We start from the raw sequence: 17,988 nt of genomic DNA on the forward strand, positions 1-17,988 counted from the left end.
GCGTGGTCCTTCAAAGGGACCCCGAAAACCGCAGGGAAGAGAATCGGGCGCTGGGATGGGGGGAGGAAGGGAGAATCGGACGCGACTGAAGGGAAGAAAAAAAAAAGAGAAAGTTTTGATTTTTATTGTGAAATGCGCGCTAGGAAGACGGAGGGAATTCTCGAGGCGCCTCTGGTTTTTAAGAGCTAAATCCTGGATTTTTTGAGGGGGAATAAGTGTCTCCTTTTTCAGGTTCTTCCTACCTAAAGAGAAATTCCTGGCTAAAGAGAAATACACATAAAGGCCTAGGAAAAGAAAAGAAAACACACACACACGCACGCACACACACACACACACACACACACACACACACACACACACACACACACATATATATATTTCTCTTTAGCCAGGTTCTTCCTACATAAACCAAGATTTTTATGCAGCCCTAGTTCAGTGAAATCCCAATCCACTAGGGCTGCATAAAAATCTTGGTTTACATAGGAAGAACCTGGCTAAAGAGAAATTCACATAAAAACCTACGAAAACAAAAGAAAACATATATGTGTGTGTGTGTATGTGTGTGTGTGTATATGTATGTATGTATGAAAAGAAAAGAAAACGTGTGTGTGTATGTGTGTATTTGTATATGTGTGTGTGTATGTGTATGTGTATGTATGTATATATGTATGTATGTATGTATGTATGTATGTATATGTATGTATATAAAAGTGAGGAACAACAGATCCACCTTCCTTCCTGCATTTGAAAAAGGAGCTACTTCTCCAGCTATTCAAAAAAAAAAAAAAAAAAAAAAAACACCAGGATTTAGCTCTTAAAAAGCAGAGGTTGTGTGTATATATATACACACACAACGGTTTTAACATTTAAAATCACAATTACACTTTTATAGCTTTCCGATATCGGAATTTTTTCTTAATTTCAACTTATCCATGAGCCTGTTGTTTTATACATATACATTCTTATTCCCTCATTGCTTGTTAGTATAATATATACAATATTTACATATCTACTATACTCTAAATATGTATATTTTTCCCCGTTTTATTATCTTTCCTATATAATCACTTTTAAAAAGCAGTGGCAGAGGAGGCAGCTGAATGCTTTATGTGACAAAACACGCTGGGTCCCTTTTTTTTCTCCAGCTTCAGTTAGCAACGTTCCTTCGATAAGCCACGATCAGCCAGGTTTAGCCAATAAATAAACCATGGGTGATGGGGGAACCTGCCCCTTAGTTCCTTAAAAAGGAAGAGGAGAAAACAGACATACAAACACTTATTTAAAGAGTTGTGGCTTCCTTAGTAAACCTTTTCACAAGGTTTATTTTGGAAATAATGTGATTTCAAAACTAGAAACATAGTGCATGAAGCTGTGTTCCTATCGTGCATAACTGTGATAGAAATAATATTGTACCAAAGAGAAGGGCTAATGCAATAACTAGTGTGGGAAGTTAGCGCCCACCCCTCTCCTAGAAGAATGAAATATTTTAGGAAATATTAAAAAGGCAGAATATTATATTTCCATGGATGAGGAATGGAGAAACATGTTTTAAAGACAAAGCAGCTCCCTGCCTCCCCCCACCTTTGTCAATGGGCCAGAGGCAGAAACAGAGGCATGGCTTGGTGGGCATGGTGTGATTTGGCTTGGTGGGCGTGGCAGGGGAAGGATACTGCAAAATCTCCATTCCCACCCCACTCCAGGGGAAGGATATTGCAAAATCCCATTCCCACCCCACTCGGGTGCCAGCCAAAGGTGGTATTTGCCAGTTCTCTGAACTACTCAAAATTTCCGCTACCAGTTCTCCAAAATACTCAAAATTTCTGCTACCGGTTCTCCAGAACCTGCTGGATTTCATGCCTGCTGTGGACCCCTGATTTAGATAGCAGAAAGGTTGCTCATCTCAAAAGCCAGAAATAATAAGGCGGGCTTGGTTCAAGATACTGGCTGCCTGTAGTAGAATAACGGGACTGCTTTACAAGGTGGAAAATATGACCAAATGGAACCAGGGGCACTGAAACTAGGAACTTTCTCCTCCTGAAGCCTGGCAGATAAATATCAAATTAATTTTTTAAAAAAAATATTAAAGTAATATGTTGGCCTGAAATTGCCTCTTGCAAAACCTAGGGCCAGCCCAACCTGCTTACGGATTCCTACCTTACATGAATACATTGTATGTGACTCTCGTGGCGTGGCTTTTTTGCATAGACCCATTGCTCTGCCTGTGCGCTTTGAAGATTGGTTAACTGGCTCATGGGAGCCCCACCCTGTATGGGAAGTGTGTGCAGCACACTGAAAAGACTTGAGTTCCTACAGATACAGAAGACTATGAGTCCCACCCGAATCCTTTAGTTGCTCTAAGGTGGGTCCTGTCCATCGTTAATTTTCATTCTATCCATGGATGTGGGGTGGAGTAGAATTAGCCTGCTAGATCTGTTAACTGAGTGATGACCACTGGCATTCTGGTTTTATTGCTCTTAAGAATATGTTGGTTAGTAGTTTCCAGGAAGGGAACCCCTTCGGTTCCTCTGGCTTGGTATGATCCATGCAAATAACTCCCACTGGTGGCAAGTGAGAAAGACTCATTCTTGTTTTGACTGAACGGGGGAAAACAGCTGAAACAGTTTCCCCAGCTGATATAGTCTGGACGAAACAAGAGATCTTTCTCAATGGTCCTCCGAATCCCCCTTCGCAGGAGTGCCAGCTTCACTCCTGACCACCAGCCTGGGGCAGAGGTCTCCACTTCTACCCCTGTGAAAATGGAAGCCAACGTGGTGGTCCTAGGAGCAGACAGCGTGGGAAAGTCAGGTAAGTTGGCGACAAAACTACTCCAGGGCGTTTTGCTATTCTAGGCTGTGAAATAATCTCTCTCCGCTTTTAAAAAAAAAAAAAAAAAAACCCACAGAAAGAAACTTGCAAACATGCAATGCAAGCTTCAATGTGCAGGGTATCAATGAAAAGTGAAAGGTGCCCTGTCCAGAAATGGTAGACAGGTAAAATGCAATGCTGCAACATTTAATGAGTAATACTATTTATATATGGCTAAACAGTTCTCTGCTTCATTAACCAAACAAATTACTAACCGGCTTGTCAGATCCCGTAAGCGCTGCAGAAGAGCGAAAGGGAATCACGGTGGTTGCTCACACCACTGGTCGTGGTGGCTCAGTAGCTAAGAGGCTGAGCTTGTCAGTCGAAAGTTCGGCAGTTCAGTGGTTCGAATCCCTAGTGCCGTGTAACAGGATGAGCTCCTGTGACTTGTCCCAGCTTCTGCCAACCTAGCAGTTCGAAAGCAGGTAAAAAATGCAAGTAGTAAAATAGGGACCATCTTTGGTGGGAAGGTAACAGTGTTCCGTGTGCCTTTGGCATTGAGTCATGCCGGCCACATGACCACAGAGACGTCTTCGGACAGCGCTGGCTCTTCAGCTTTGAAATGGAGATGAGCACCACCCCCTAGAGTCGGGAACGACTAGCATATATGTGCCAGGGGAATCTTTACCTTTACCTTACACCACTGGTCACAATTCTGATCTTCCACAGCACTTCCATTGCAATTATCTGCATGTTTAAGACTGAGTGAGTCTTGTTGAATTCAGAGCTCTTCTGCCCAGCCACAATCTGGATCTCTTAACCTTCTGAGCTGAGATGTTATGATCGGATTTGCACATTATGTGCTTTTTGTAAGTTGCCAACCTTAAGATGTGTTTGGGACGAAAGGGAATTTTTGAGCTTCCTTTCCCCTCCACTCCCCCACAAAAAAAAATAATAATAATACGTGGGTTTATCATTGAGTAAGTAAGTCTAGAATAATGCCTAAATGTGTTTAGGATGATAAGCAAAAATTTGAGGCAGAAATATAGTGTTGCAAACGAGCTGATCGCTTTTTAGGGCAATTAATTTTCAGCTCTGCAAAAATGGAATAACCTGGAGAGTGCTGAAAACATGGATTCTACAAAAGTTTGAGCGTTATTTTCCATTGAAAATAAATTTTCAGGGTCTACATGAAACATAAAAAATAGGGTAACGTGTTACGGTACAGAGGTAAATTTTGAGGAAACGGGTCTTTAAATATTTGAATTTGATTTGGAAGCTGGTTTTATTTTTAATGTGGGGTGCGAGGGAGAACAGCTTCCAATTATTTTTTTTTGCTGTTGAATGATAACATCCTTTTCCATTCCTCCTCCTGCCCCATCTGTTCTATATAACAGTTTCAACTCCCACTCTATTTCACAGCTCTGACGGTGCGTTTCCTTACCAAAAGGTTTATTGGGGAATATGGAGACATGGGTGAGTGTTCGGACCTTTACCCAATTTTGGAGCTGGTTAATAATGTCTTTCATCCTGGGAACGGTGGATAATGGATGGACCATCGCATTGGACACCCACAAGAAACCCCTCAAGAATATCTTTTGGGGAGGGCAGTGTTTTTAACACCTTGGTTGCTTTAACATATCTGGACTTTAACGCCCAGAATTCCCCAGTCAGACTTGCTGTCCACACATCTTAAAATAGTCAAGGTTGGGGTTAGGGGGTGATAGGGAAGAAAGGAAATTCATAGGGACATGAAAAGCAAACTAAAAATGCTACCCTGTTTATCCTTGATTAAATCATTTGTTTCTTTTGATTAGCATCTATGGCTTTCAGAATAGAATAGAATAGAATAGAATAGAATAGAATAGAATAGAATAGAATAGAATAGAATAGAATAGAATAGAATAGAATATAGAGTAGAGTAGAGTAGAGTAGAGTAGAGTAGAGTAGAGTAGAATAGAATGTAGAGTAGAGTAGAGTAGAGAAGAGTAGAGTAGAGTAGAATAGAATAGAATAGAATAGAATAGAATAGAATAGAATAGAAATAGAAATAGAAATAGAACAGAAAGAATAGAATAGAGTAGAGTAGAATAGAATAGAATAGAATAGAATAGAATAGAATAGAATAGAAATAGAAATAGAAATAGAAATAGAAATAGAAATAGAGCAGAGCAGAGCAGAACAGAACAGAACAGAAATAGAAATAGAAATAGAAATAGAAATAGAAATAGAAATAGAATAGAATAGAATAGAATAGAATAGAATAGAATAGAATAGAATAGAATAGAATAGAATAGAATAGAATAGAATAGAACTCTTTATTGGCCAAGTGTGACACACAAGGAATTTGGAAGGGACCTCGGAGATCTTCTAGTCCAACCCCCTGCTCAAGCAGGAGACCCTATACAATTCAGACAAGTGACTGTCCAGTCTCTTCTTAAAAGCCTCCAGTGATGGAGCGCCCATAACTTCTGAAAGCAAGCTGTTCCACTGGTTAATTGTTCTCCCTAATTCCAGGTTGCTTCTCTCCTTGATTAGTTTCCATCCTTTATTTCTTGACTTGCCTTCTGATGCTTTGGAGAATAAGCTAACCCTCTCTTCTTTGTGGCAGCCCCTCAAATACTGGAATACTGTTTTCATATCGAATTGGCCTTTTTAGTCAACACTAGATGCTGTTTTAGGACCTCTTTCCAGAGCACGATACCATAGTCCCTTGAGACGGAAGGATGCCAATGATGATGTTTTCATATCACATATGACATACATCATGCCATATATCCTATATGACCACATATGTAAAATGGCTAACAACTTGAAAAAGAAGATGGATTAAAGTTTTAAAACGCAATTTCAAATCAACAGTTCCTTAGGCTTCAAAATCATTTAGCATTTAAAATCCCAGCAAAAGAGATGTTTTTTTTCCCCCAAAATACTAAGAGTGGGGGAACTGAGCAGCACCAATTTAAGCAGCACAGTAATTGACCAAGATCACATGAAACTCTGAAGTGATAAATGATTATTTTAAGATCACAGCGGGTATTTTCAGAACGCTTGAGGTAGAATCTAAACAAACCCCAGGCCAATTTAGCCAGGCCATTAGCAAGCTTTATACATCTTGTCCAAAAGGAAAATAACTCTTATTTTAAAGCAATACCCCCAAAGACGAAATTAGGCTGAAAAAAGCCAGGTTTGCTCACCGTATGTCATCCTCAGACCCTTTCATTTTAAAGGAACATTATTTATGTAAAACATGTTCAGATAAGCGCACAATAATATTGGTAAGCTATAAGCCATAGTTTATATTTTCCAGGTAAGGACGATTTGTTTCATTTGACTTAGTGCAGTGTTTCTCAACCTTGGTAGCTTGAAGATGGGTGGACTTCAACTCCCAGAATCCCCCAGCCAGCAGCGCTGGCTGGGGGGATTCTGGGAGTTGAAGTCCACCCATCTTCAAGTTACCAAGGTTGAGAAACACTGACTTAATGGAATGTGCAAATACAGTCACTTGTGGTTTATTTAAAACCATTATCAAGCAAATCTTGGCTTGGTCACCAGCTTGTTTGAAGACAAAATGCTGTTTCTTTCCTTCTGCCATGAAATTAACCAATCTAATATCACACTTATTTTATTTGTCAAATTTTTTTATTTTATACACAAACAAACACACAATACATAATCAGTCGTTCAGTGCATCATCTAGGTGTTTCTTCGGTGACTTCTTCATCTTATTGCTACCCCTATCTTTATCCTTTCTTAATATTTTCCATTCCTTTGTTACAACATTCTCCCCACCATTCAATTATTATAACATTCTCTTGGTTACTTTTAATACATTTATCTATATCTCTTCTCTAACTATTAAGAGCCCTTGGTGGCGCAGCAGACTAAAGTGCTGTTAAGTAGCACCAGCTGCCTGCAATTACTGCGAGTTCAAATCTCACCAGGCTCAAGGCTGACTCAGCCTTCCATCCTTTCGAGGTAATTAAAATGAGGACCCGGATTGTGGGGGCAATAAGCTGACTTTGTATATAAAAGAACACCACTTAGGGGGGGCCGAAAGCCCTACTAAGCAGGTATATTCAAAAGTATGAAGGCTATTGCTTAACGCATTGTGCGTTACTCAGCTGCCCTGAGTCTCTGGAGAAGGGTGTCATATAAATTGAACCAATAAATAAATAAATAAATAAATAAATAAATAAATAAATAAATAAATAAATAAATAAATAAATAAATCCAATAGTAAAATTGTCTCCATATCTCAAAATATTCCATATCCTCTCTGGAGAAGGGTGTCATATAAATTGAACCAATAAATAAATAAATAAATAAATAAATAAATAAATAAATAAATAAATAAATAAATAAATAAATCCAATAGTAAAATTGTCTCCATATCTCAAAATATTCCATATCCTCTCTTTCTTTAATTATCAAAGTCAATCTATTCATTTCTGCAGTCTAAAGTTTTCTTGATTACTTCTCCTTCTGAAGGGATTTTCTCTGCTTTCCATCTTTGCGCAAATACTATCCTCGCTGCGGTTATTACATGTATAATCAAACATATATTTTCTTTACTAATTTTCTCTGGTAGGATACCCAATAGGAACAGCTCCGATTTTAAATCAATATGTTGTTGAAGCCTTTCTTCTAACCATGTTTTAATTCTACTCCAATAGTTTCTGGCTCGTGGACATGTCCACCACATATGTAATATCACACTTAGATGGTGAAAAAAAATTTTTTTTAAAGAAGACCAATGAAAAGCCAGCACAGGACATGTGTTAGGGTGTTGAACTGGGACTGGAAAAATGCAGGATCATGTCTCAACCATGAGGCTCACTAGTTTGTCTTCAGCTAAATCCTATTTCTCTTTCATAGGATTGTTGTTAAGGATAAAATGAAACAAAACATTTTGGTACTTGGATCAGACACTCCAGTTCTGCAGGAGATAGATGATAGATGATAGATAGATAGATGATAGATAGATAGATAGATAGATAGATAGATAGATAGATAGATAGATAGATGGATAGATAGACTTACCCTCAAAACGATGCTATAGAGAACTGCACACCAGAACAACTAGACACAAGAACAGTTTTTTCCTGAATGCCATCACTCTGCTAAAGAAATAATTCCCGCAACAGTCAAACTATTGACTAAGACTGCATTACTATTAATCTTCTCATTGTTCCTATCACCCATCTCCTCCCACTTATGACCGTATGACTGTAACCTTGTTGCTGGTATCCTTAAGATTTATATTGATATTGTTTCCTGATTGCTTATTTGTACCCTATGACTATCACTAAGTGTTGTACCTTATGATTCTTGACAAATGTACTTTTCTTTTTATGTACACAGAGAGCATATGCATCAAAGACAAATTCCTTGTGTGTCCAATCACACTTGGCCAATAAAGAATTCTATTCTATTCTATTCTATTCTATTCTATTCTATTCTATTCTATTCTATTCTATTCTATTCTATTCTATTCCATTCCATTCCATTCCATTCCATTCCATTCCATTCCAATTCCAATTCCAATTCCAATTCCAATTCCATTCCTATTCCTATTCCTATTCCTATTCCTATTCCTATTCTATTTTAGATAGATAGACAGACAGACAGACAGACAGACAGTTAGGCAGTTAGGCAGATAGTGAGGCAGACAGACACTGTAGACAGATTGATAATAGATAGACACATAACACATACAGTACATACACATATACAGAGATATCTTTTTTCACAAATGAAGGCAAACATACATGTCCCAGGATATTGTTGCAGGATCCAATCTGGGTCAGTCACTGGGACCTGAGGTTTTGTCTTCGGACTCATGCTGGAGCCCATCTTCAGGGAACTTTTCTCTGGCAGACTGGGTACTCCTCTGCGTGTGGTCTTTAGAGTGCCTGTTGTATCTTTTTTTCTCATCCAAACAACTCAATCAGGGCAAATCATGCAGGGGTTGGGCAAATGCATGCTGTGTGTAAAACTCTCGGGCTTTGCTCTGTGGAGCTGCCCTCTCCTTACACCCAAAGCTGCTCAAAGAGAGAGGCCCAGGAGGAAATAGTACAGCCTTTATTGTCATATTGTACATCATGTATACAGCGAAATTGGTTATACATGGAATACATGAAAAGAAGGAAGGAGTTCTTGAGAATGGCTTGTGGCAACCTGAACTTTCTGCTTTTTCCAACCCAGAGTCTGTCTACACTCACAGTTTGGCAATAGAAGGCAAAGAGATTCTTTTCCACATCTGGGACATTCCTTGCTCGCAGGTAAGGAAGCAAGGATCACTATAAATATGAATGGGTGTCTGTATTTGGGTGCATGTATAGTCTAACGGAGTTCTACAGTTACCTTTCAATCACAAACTACCTGCCTAATTAAATCATTCTTCCCCTCCTCCTGCATTGTTGTTTTGGAGCTAATGACCATTCACAGACTAATAAGGTAAATATCTCCAGTAGGGTTGTGCATCGCTTCGTTTTAGAAGAGGATTTTGAGAATAAATGGCTGCGCAAACACAAGACTTTTTTTTGGAAACTCATTAAAGCATAGGGGACATAGTGGTTCAGTGGCTAAGACGTTGAGTTTGTCGATCAAAAGGTTGGCAGTTTAGCGGTTCAAATCCCTAGTTCTGCATAACGGAGTGAGTTCCCATTACTGCTTCTCCCAACTTAGCAGTTTGAAAGCAGGTAAAAAATGCAAGTAGAAAAAATAAGGACCACCTTTTGTGGGAAGGTAACAGTGTTCCGTGCGCCTTCGGCATTGAGTCATGCCGGCCACATGACCATGGAGACGTCTTCGGACAGCGCTGGCTCTTCGGCTTTGAAACAGAGCTGAGCACTGCCCCCTAGAGTTGGGAACGACTAGCACATATGTGCGAGGGGAACCTTTACCTTTACCTAAAGCACCCATGCCTGCATCAACCTGGAAAAAGACATACTTCCCTTAATGAGTTCCAGATAAGTAGTGTCTTTGCATTCCCATACATTCCAAAGCAGCTTATTTTACATCTAAGGCCCTTAAGTTGACATATATCCCATAGTTCTTCACTATCGAAGGATGGAAGAATATAGAACGTGATAAAAACTCCATGCTGGTTGGTTTTATATAAAAAAAAATATCTTTCCTTTTGCATCCTTTGAGGGGTGAATTCGTTGTTATCGAAATGCCTCCTGGCCCAGGGTTGAAATCCAGCAGGTTCTAACAGGTTCTGGAGAACCGGTAGCAGAAATTTTGAGTAGTTTGGAGAACCGACAAATACACCTCTGGCTGGCCCCAGAGTGGGGTGGGAATGGAGATTTTGCAATATCTTTCCCCCAGGAGTGGGGAGGGAATGGGGATTTTGCAGTATCCTTCCCCTGGAGTGGGGTGGGAATGGAGATTTTGCAATATCCTTCCCCCAGGAGTAGGGACGGAATGAGGATTCTGCCACGCTCACCAAGCCACGCCCGCAGAACTGGTGGGGAAAAATTTTGGGTTTCACCACTGCTCCTGGCTACTTACCTATACTTTGGTTTAATTTTGAGGTCAGTTTCCTTTTCAGTTCAAGCAACCACATAGTCGTATGTCAATGCTTAACTCCAAAAAAGGCTTGGGGAAGAAAAAGTGAGAATAAAAACTGGGTGTGACTTTTAATTTCAATTTAATGAAAATTAAATTACATTAATTAAGTACAATTATGTGAATGTTTCCGATGCAATCAGGAATTTTCACCTTCTGACATGTTACGATTTGGCAGATCCTTTTGGAAGGATGCTGGGGGCCATATCCAAAGATTTAGAGAACTGCATTCAGCCTGGGAACACCGGCTGAATGTGGTTCTCTGCGTTTTAGCTAACATAAGATGTCTCTCACAACAGACTTCATTTTGGAAGAAGTTGTGCTTTCACATTGTACCAAGCCATAATATGATTTGCTGGTTGGTCATTTCACGTAACAGAGTTCCGTGCACCTTTGGCGTTTAGTCATGCCAGCCACATGACTATGGAGACGTCTTCGGACAGCTCTGGCTCTTCGGCTTTGAAATGGAGATGAACACCGCCCCCTAGAGTCAGGAACGACTAGCACATATGTACAAGGGGAACCTTTACCTTTACCTAATTTCACATATCTTGTGAATATTGTGGTTTATAAACCACATTGTACCAATTTTTATTCTATTGTTGTTGTTGTCAGTATTTTCATGCAGTTTATCAGAAAGTTCTGATTGGATTAGATAGTTTTTAGTATCGTATCCTTCCTAAGGATCTAGGAGAGCCAAAGACATTGTGATAATATTTGTGCTGAACAGCCCAAATGGCACAGCTTTTGTAATACATGAGTAGAGGTTCTATCCACTTTTTCCAAGTGTTTTTCCAGAACTTTTGGTATGACGCCAAGCACACCAATCAGGTGTGAGATCCAGCAGGTTCTGACAGGTTCTGGAGAACCGGTAGTGGAAATTTTGAGCAGTTCGGAGAACCGGCAAATACCACTTCTGGCTGGCCCCAGAGTGGAGCGGGAATGGAGCAGTGGTAGGTTTCAAAAAATTTTACTACCGGTTCTGTAGGTGTGGCTTGGTGGGTGTGGCTTGGTGGGCGTGGCAGGGGATGGATATTGTAAAATCTTCATTCCCACCCCACTCCACAGGAAGGTTACTGCAAAATCCCCATTTCCTCCAGATCAGCTGGGACTCAGGAGGCAAAGAATAGATGGGGGCGGGGCCTGTCAGAATTTTTAGTACCGGTTCTCCGAACTACTCAAAATTTCTGCTACCAGTTCTCCAGAACTGGTCAGAACCTGCTGAAACCCACCTCTGGAATGGAGATTTTGCAATATCCTTCCTCCTTGAGTGGGGAGGGAATGGGGATTTTGCAGTATCCTTCCCCTGCCATGCCCACCAAGCCACACCCACAGAAGCTGTAGTAAAAAAAAAATTGGATTTCGCCACTGACACCAACCATTATTGGCATGACTGCTTTTGTTTTCTGCATTTGCTCAAATAATTATGATTTTCGGTCCAACCAATCTATTGGCCAAATGTGTTTTCTTATTTAGGAGAAGTCAGAGGACAACTCATCCAAAGATAAGCGCATCCAGTGGGCTGATGGCTTTGTCTTGGTCTACAGCATCTGTGACCGCGCCAGCTTCAACAGTGTCCAACCTAAAGTCCAGTTCATCAAAGCCACCAAGGAAAGTCCAAGCCAGGAGAAAGTGCCCATTGTTATTGTGGGCAACAAGCGAGATTTACACCATCACCGGGAGGTTTCCAGTGAAGAGGGACGTCTCCTGGCCCTCTCCATGGACTGTGAGTTTTATGAGGTATCAGCAGCCGAAGCCTATCATGGAGCACTCATGGTCTTCCATGGCTTGGCAGAACGCATCTGCGAGGCCAAACTGGCCCTGAAAAAAGGCACAGGAATCCGTAATATCGTCAAGAGTGTATCTGCTGTCTTTGCTCGGAAAAGAACAGACTCAATGTGAAAAAAAGGTGAATGTTCTGTAAACACTGTGGGAGAACATCCTGTTTTTCCCCTCTCTTATTTGGGCAGAGTGGAGCATGGATTTTGCCGATGTGGAGTGTCAGCCTCCTCATTCTGCTAATGCCGAAGGAGAATCAATCCAAGAGTTGGTCTAGATGGCTCTCCCGGATGCAAATTCAAAGAAGAATGGGGCTCTCAAAGGAAGGAAATGGCCATGCTTGAAACACCAGAAGAAAAGGATTCGCCCAAGAGAAAATTAACTTCTTGCCCAAATCCACCCAAATAAGTTGGAATTGGAATTTGGGAGTCCCGTATTAATGTGGTGCTAGTACTGTACCAACTCCAGTACTTGTAGTCACTTTGATATTTACAAAGAGCTTATATGGATGGAACATCATCACTCTGTCCTTATGTCAACAGGACTAAACCAGAGCTCATCTAACCATTGTTTACTAGATTAACAACAGCTTAATCTTTAACACTGATCTGAAGTCTTAAGGGGACATCATATGATGACACCCTATTATAAAGTTCTACCCCTGGATGTCCAGGAGATGTGGTAGAACAGTGGCCCCCAACCAGGGGTGAAATCCAGCAGGTTCTGACAGGTTCTGGAGAACCGGTAGCGGAAATTTTGAGTAGTTCAGAGAACCGGCAAATACCACCTCTGGCTGGCCCCAGAGTGGGGTGGGAATGGAGATTTTGCAATATCCTTCCCCCAGGAGTGGGGAGGGAATGGGGATTTTGCAGTATCCTTCCCCTGGAATGGGGTGGGAATGCAGATTTTGCAGTATCCTGCCCCTACCACGCCCACCAAGCCACGCCCACAGAACCGAAAGTTTAAAAAAATTGAATTTCACCACTTTCACCAACCTTTTGGGCACCCAGGACTGGTTCCGTGGAGAGGGGTTTTTCCATGGACTGGAGGGGGTTTGGTTTTGTATGCTGCCTATATCCCATGGATGGGGTTTCGCTTGCTTGTGTGGCCCGGTTGCTAGCATGCCACAGTCCAATGCTGGTCCAATGCTGGTTGGGGACCCCTGTGGTAGAAGGTCCGTCTGTGTACTTGGAAGCTACCAGTGTGGATGAGGAGGAGCAAAGTGAGACACAACTCTAACAAGATGAAGCGATTGTCCATTCAGACAGTGATTGACTCGGAGACCACACCCTTTTTAGGTCTGGATGAGGGGGCTTGCTTCCCCCGAAAAAAGCTTGTTTCCAAATTAGAATGCCTGGGTTCATACTACATACTGTAAGCCAAAACTAATTAAATGTAGCTTAATGCAATGGATGCTCCCTACCCATAACAGGTTTGTTTGCTGATTGGGAAGGCAGCTGAGTCCACAGAAGCTAAAGCAGGAGTGAAATCCAGCAGGTTCTGACAGGTTCTGGAGAACCGGTAGCGGAAATTTTGAGCAGTTCGGAGAACCGGCAAATACCACCTCTGGCTGGCCCCAGGAGTGGGGTGGGAATGTAGATTTTGCAATATCCTTTCCCCAGGAGTAGGGAGGGAATGGGGATTTTGCAGTATCCTTCCCCTGCCACGCCCATCAAGCCATGCCCACCAAGCCACGCCCACAGCACTGGTAGTAAAAAATAATTGGATTTCATCACTGAGCTAAAGTCTATTGATTTCAGAAGGATAATTTTAATCATCTCCTGCAACCCCTGCCCCCACAAATGGACAACATCAAAACATAAATACCCTGTTTCCCCCAGAATAAGACATCCCCTGATAATAAGCCCAATCGGGCTTTTGAGCGCATGGCAATAAGGCCAAGCGCTTATTTCAGGGTTCAAAAAAATATAAGACAGGGTCTTATTTTCAGGGAAACATGGTACTATTGGACTAGTAGAACTTGTGCTTTGCATTCAGAAGGTTCCTGACTTAGTTTGACTGTTTTTAATTGGCAGCTGTGAGGCCAGTTGTTGCCCCATTCCCTACCTCTGGATGCCCCATTGGATGGAGACCCCTTGATTAGATATGCCAACCATGGCAAACTGGCACCACGTTTTAGCAGGAACCATTCCATGTTCTGGTGGGCTCTGGAAGGTTGACTGATCTACTTAATAGTGCTGCTCTACTATCTAGCAAACTAGAGGTTAGCTGCCAATTTAATATCACCGTAACCAGAAGTATGAACTGTCTATAAGGTTACTTTAAGCTAATGTTGCACCTGCAAGGATTTAATCTAAATAGTCCAGTAGAATTTGAACATAGATAATTTGTTTGCTGTCTTAGTGGCCTCTCCATGTAGATCAAAGGCAACCAATCTCTTCTCCAATAAGCAGCTGTGTGAAAGGAGACAAAAGAGTCTATTGAAGAAAACGGGAAAGGGGGAAAGAAAAGGACAGGAAAGGAAAGGAAAGGAAGAGAAACAAGGAAAAAGAAAAGGAAAGGAAGAGAAATAAGGAAAAAAGAAAGGAAAGGAAGAGAAATAAGGAAAAAGGAAAGGAAAGGAAGAGCCTTGGTAGTACAGTAGTCTAAAGCACCCTGTTATTAAAGACCAGCTGCCTGCAATTACTGCAGGTTCGAATCTCGCCAGGCTCAAGGTTGACTCAGCCTTCCATCCTTTCTAAGGTAGGTAAATTGAGGACCCAGTTTGTGGGGGCAATAAGCTGACTTTGTATAAATATACAAAAGGATGAAGGCTATTGCTTAACACACTGTAAGCCACCTTGAGTCTCCGGAGAAGGGCGGCATATAAATCAAATTAAAAAAAAAAATAAGGAAAAAGGAAAGGAAAGGAAGAGAAACAAGGAAAAAGGAAAGGAAAGGAAAGAAGGAAAAAGGAAAGGAAGAAAAATAAGGAAAAAAGAAAGGAAAGGAAGAGAAACAAGGAAAAAGGAAAGGAAGAGAAACAAGGAAAAAGGAAAGGAAAGATGGATGTCAGGTCAGAGAGAGAAACTGGGTGGCCTCATCCATTTTTGGATTTGTCCAGCTCCCCCAACTCCTCTCCCTGCTGTCATCAACTTGGAAGAACCATATCAGTTGCATCTCTCTGCTGAGATATGAGGACCTCTGCCAAAGTCTCCTTCAACCTCCAGTTCTGTCTTGCTTGCTTTTGTTGACTCAGTTCTTTGCCAACCAGCAGCCCCGCAAGTTAGATGCTTAGAACTGGATGTCCTCATGCATCTTTCCCTTCTCCTCCTCCCCCCCCCTGCTCCTTCCTGCCTGACGGCATACAAGGGCTCCTGCTAAGTGAGACACAGCACACACGCCTGTACAATTAAAGATGTGGCTTCCTTCCAGGCCCTTGTGTGGGTGTGTCAGGCCTTAAATAAGAATAGATAGGATAAGAGCTACAGTCCTTGTCTCCTGCTAGGAAAACAACCCTCAGGCCTCTACAACTGATGAAAAGTGGAGGGGGAGGGGGAAATCATAAGAATTGATTTTCTAAGAGAAAGGAAATTAATTGACAAGTATCTATGGCAGGCAGGGATGGGTTCTACTTACCTTTACTACCGGTTTGCAACAGGGCTGCGTGCGTGCGTTCTTCTGCGCAAGCACGTTCTGATGACGTCGGCGGCAGAGCCTCCCGCCGGTTTTACTACTGGTTCTATAGAACCGGTGCGAACCGGGGGCAACCTACCACTGATGGCAGGGGTCTGCAACCTTAAACACTCAAAGAGCCATTTGGATCCATTTCCCACAGAAAAGAAAACACCGGGAGCCACAAAACCCTTCCCATGTCTGACTATTTCTTGAGCAGCCACAAAACTAGCATATGTAGTTGAATTAAATGTTTGTTTTCTTCTGAAACTTTTCTTTTCTTGGATTTATCCATGGTTGGCCTACAGAGGGTTGAACAGCTCAATAAATCACGTGCCGGCGGGTTTCGCACATTGGCGGCTGTGACGTATATTTTGAGTGACAGGGAGCTGCATCAGAGGGGTGAAAGAGCCACATGTGGCTCCAGAGCTGCAGGTTGCTGACCCCTGATCTATGGAGATTCTCAGTCATCCAAGTCATGGTTGTCCCAAAGACATTTTTTTTTTACAAGAGGCAACTGGACTTTCTTGTTTTTCTTTGAAGACGTTTTGCTTCTCATCCAAGAAGTTTCTTCAGCTCTGGCTGGATGGTGGGGAATGGAAGGATTTATACTCCTTGCAGACAGCTGGTCATTTGCATTCTTTTAGAGAGTCCTTGAGGCCACCTGGAGATTTATCTGTGTCTTCAAGGTCACCTGAGTAGTGCAAATGGGTGCGGAGCCTTCTTGGAACTGTTGAAAGGACTGTGTTGTACACTGGAGATAGATAATGTCGTATCCCTGCCTATTCGTTCATTGAGAAGCTGGAGCTGTGCTTTCTGCAGGATGTTTTCTGTCCTGTGTCTCTTCACTGTTGAACACAGGTACAAGCTATTGGGATGAATCTGTGTTGTCTGTGTTGTGACCTAGGCTTATTGAGTCATTACAATACACAGTTAGTCTCAAAAAAACCCCCCTATTTTATTGTAACAGCTAAGAATTACGTTCATTCCCAGCTAAGTCCCAATTAGTTGCAAAACAAGACCTTCGGAAGAAGTCCTTCGGGATAATCACCAACCTTTATCTTCTTTGACACCCTGCCAAAGGCCTTACTTGGCAAAGCCCCACCAAGTTCAGAAACAAATAAGAGATGCCGACTGGAAATAGAGTTAGCAAAGTTGCTTTCCTGCAAAAGGCCCAAGTGCCTTATATATATATAAACACCACTTTTTTTTTTGAGTAGTAGTACCATAAAATTATATATCAATGGAAAGATACTTTAATCAAGAATGTAATGCCATAACTTTTATGAAGGATTTGCTATTAGAATAGCAGTTACAGTATAAAGAAGAAAAGTGAAACACCTAGAAAAAACGAGGTATACAGAAATTATCACCATTGAAAAAACGAGGTATACAAAAATTATCATCCATGTCAGTTACTCCTTAGTTGGGTAACCTTTAGCATGAATTATGGCCTTACAACGTCTTCCCATGAAGTGAACCAAGCCTTTTAGTTCTGCAGCTGTTATAACGTGAAACCAAGATTGAATGATTGCTTCTATTAACTGGGTTTTATTGCTGGGTCGCTTCTGACTAACAAGTTTCTTTAGTCAGCTCCATAGATTTTCAATTGGGTTAAGGTCTAGGCTATTCCCAGGCCATTCCAGCAGTGGACTAGGATTATCTTGAACCCCCCCCAAAAAAGTGGTGTTATTAGCCATCAAACCTCAAAAATACACTTTTCCCAAAAGGTTCCCACAATTTTGGCCACTACTGTATATGTAAGAATGAGAAAAAGATGCATATCCCTTTCTACATAGAATTCCAGCCATCGTTGGTTTCTGGGGCTGGGGGGGGGTCATACCTGGAGATAGGTAGCCAAGTCTACCTTCTGAGGTAGGAACGTTCCCTATTTCACATGCTCCTTTTTCTCAGCAGCTGCTCCCGTGGCTGTTTTCCTAACTTTCTCATTCTTGCTGGATAAACTGTTCTTTTCAGCTATTGACTACATGGTCCTGGTTTAAATCAAATGGCACATGGTGTATACAACAAATGATTTGCTGCATTACAGTACTGTAAACATGCCTGAAGAGACCTCTGCCCAGAGATGTTAAATCATTTCAAGCATAGCAACATTTAAAGATGGATGGTGATTCAGATTCCCCCACGAGAAAGAGCAGGCAAAAGGAAGTTTTCAGCCAAAAAACCAAGATTTTTTTTTTTAAATTTGATTTA

The 17,988-nt window shown here is 41.5% G+C and overlaps 1 protein-coding gene across 1 annotated transcript; it reads left to right on the forward strand.

The window, feature by feature from the left end:
• The first annotated feature begins 2,666 nt into the window (after positions 1-2,666).
• LOC139324096 (ras-related and estrogen-regulated growth inhibitor-like protein) lies at positions 2,667-12,282 on the forward strand. Its single transcript, XM_070953754.1, has 4 exons — positions 2,667-2,805; positions 4,228-4,281; positions 9,013-9,089; positions 11,857-12,282. The coding sequence occupies exons 1-4, from the start codon at positions 2,667-2,669 to the stop codon at positions 12,280-12,282; spliced, it is 696 nt and encodes a 231-aa protein (XP_070809855.1).
• The last annotated feature ends 5,706 nt before the right edge of the window (positions 12,283-17,988 follow it).

Source organism: Pituophis catenifer, unplaced genomic scaffold (genome assembly GCF_029215685.1).
Source record: "Pituophis catenifer annectens isolate HBS135680 unplaced genomic scaffold, rPitCat1.0.hap2 SCAF_14, whole genome shotgun sequence".
NCBI lineage: Eukaryota > Metazoa > Chordata > Lepidosauria > Squamata > Colubridae > Pituophis > Pituophis catenifer.

Excerpts from the sequence above, each read along its gene's own strand:
- LOC139324096 (XM_070953754.1), top strand. The coding sequence starts at position 2,667 with ATGGTCCTCCGAATCCCCCTTCGCAGGAGTGCCAGCTTCACTCCTGAC. Across the intron at positions 2,806-4,227 it reads AGACAGCGTGGGAAAGTCAG|CTCTGACGGTGCGTTTCCTT; the intron begins GTAAGTTGGCGA and ends TCTATTTCACAG. Across the intron at positions 9,090-11,856 it reads GGGACATTCCTTGCTCGCAG|GAGAAGTCAGAGGACAACTC; the intron begins GTAAGGAAGCAA and ends TTTCTTATTTAG.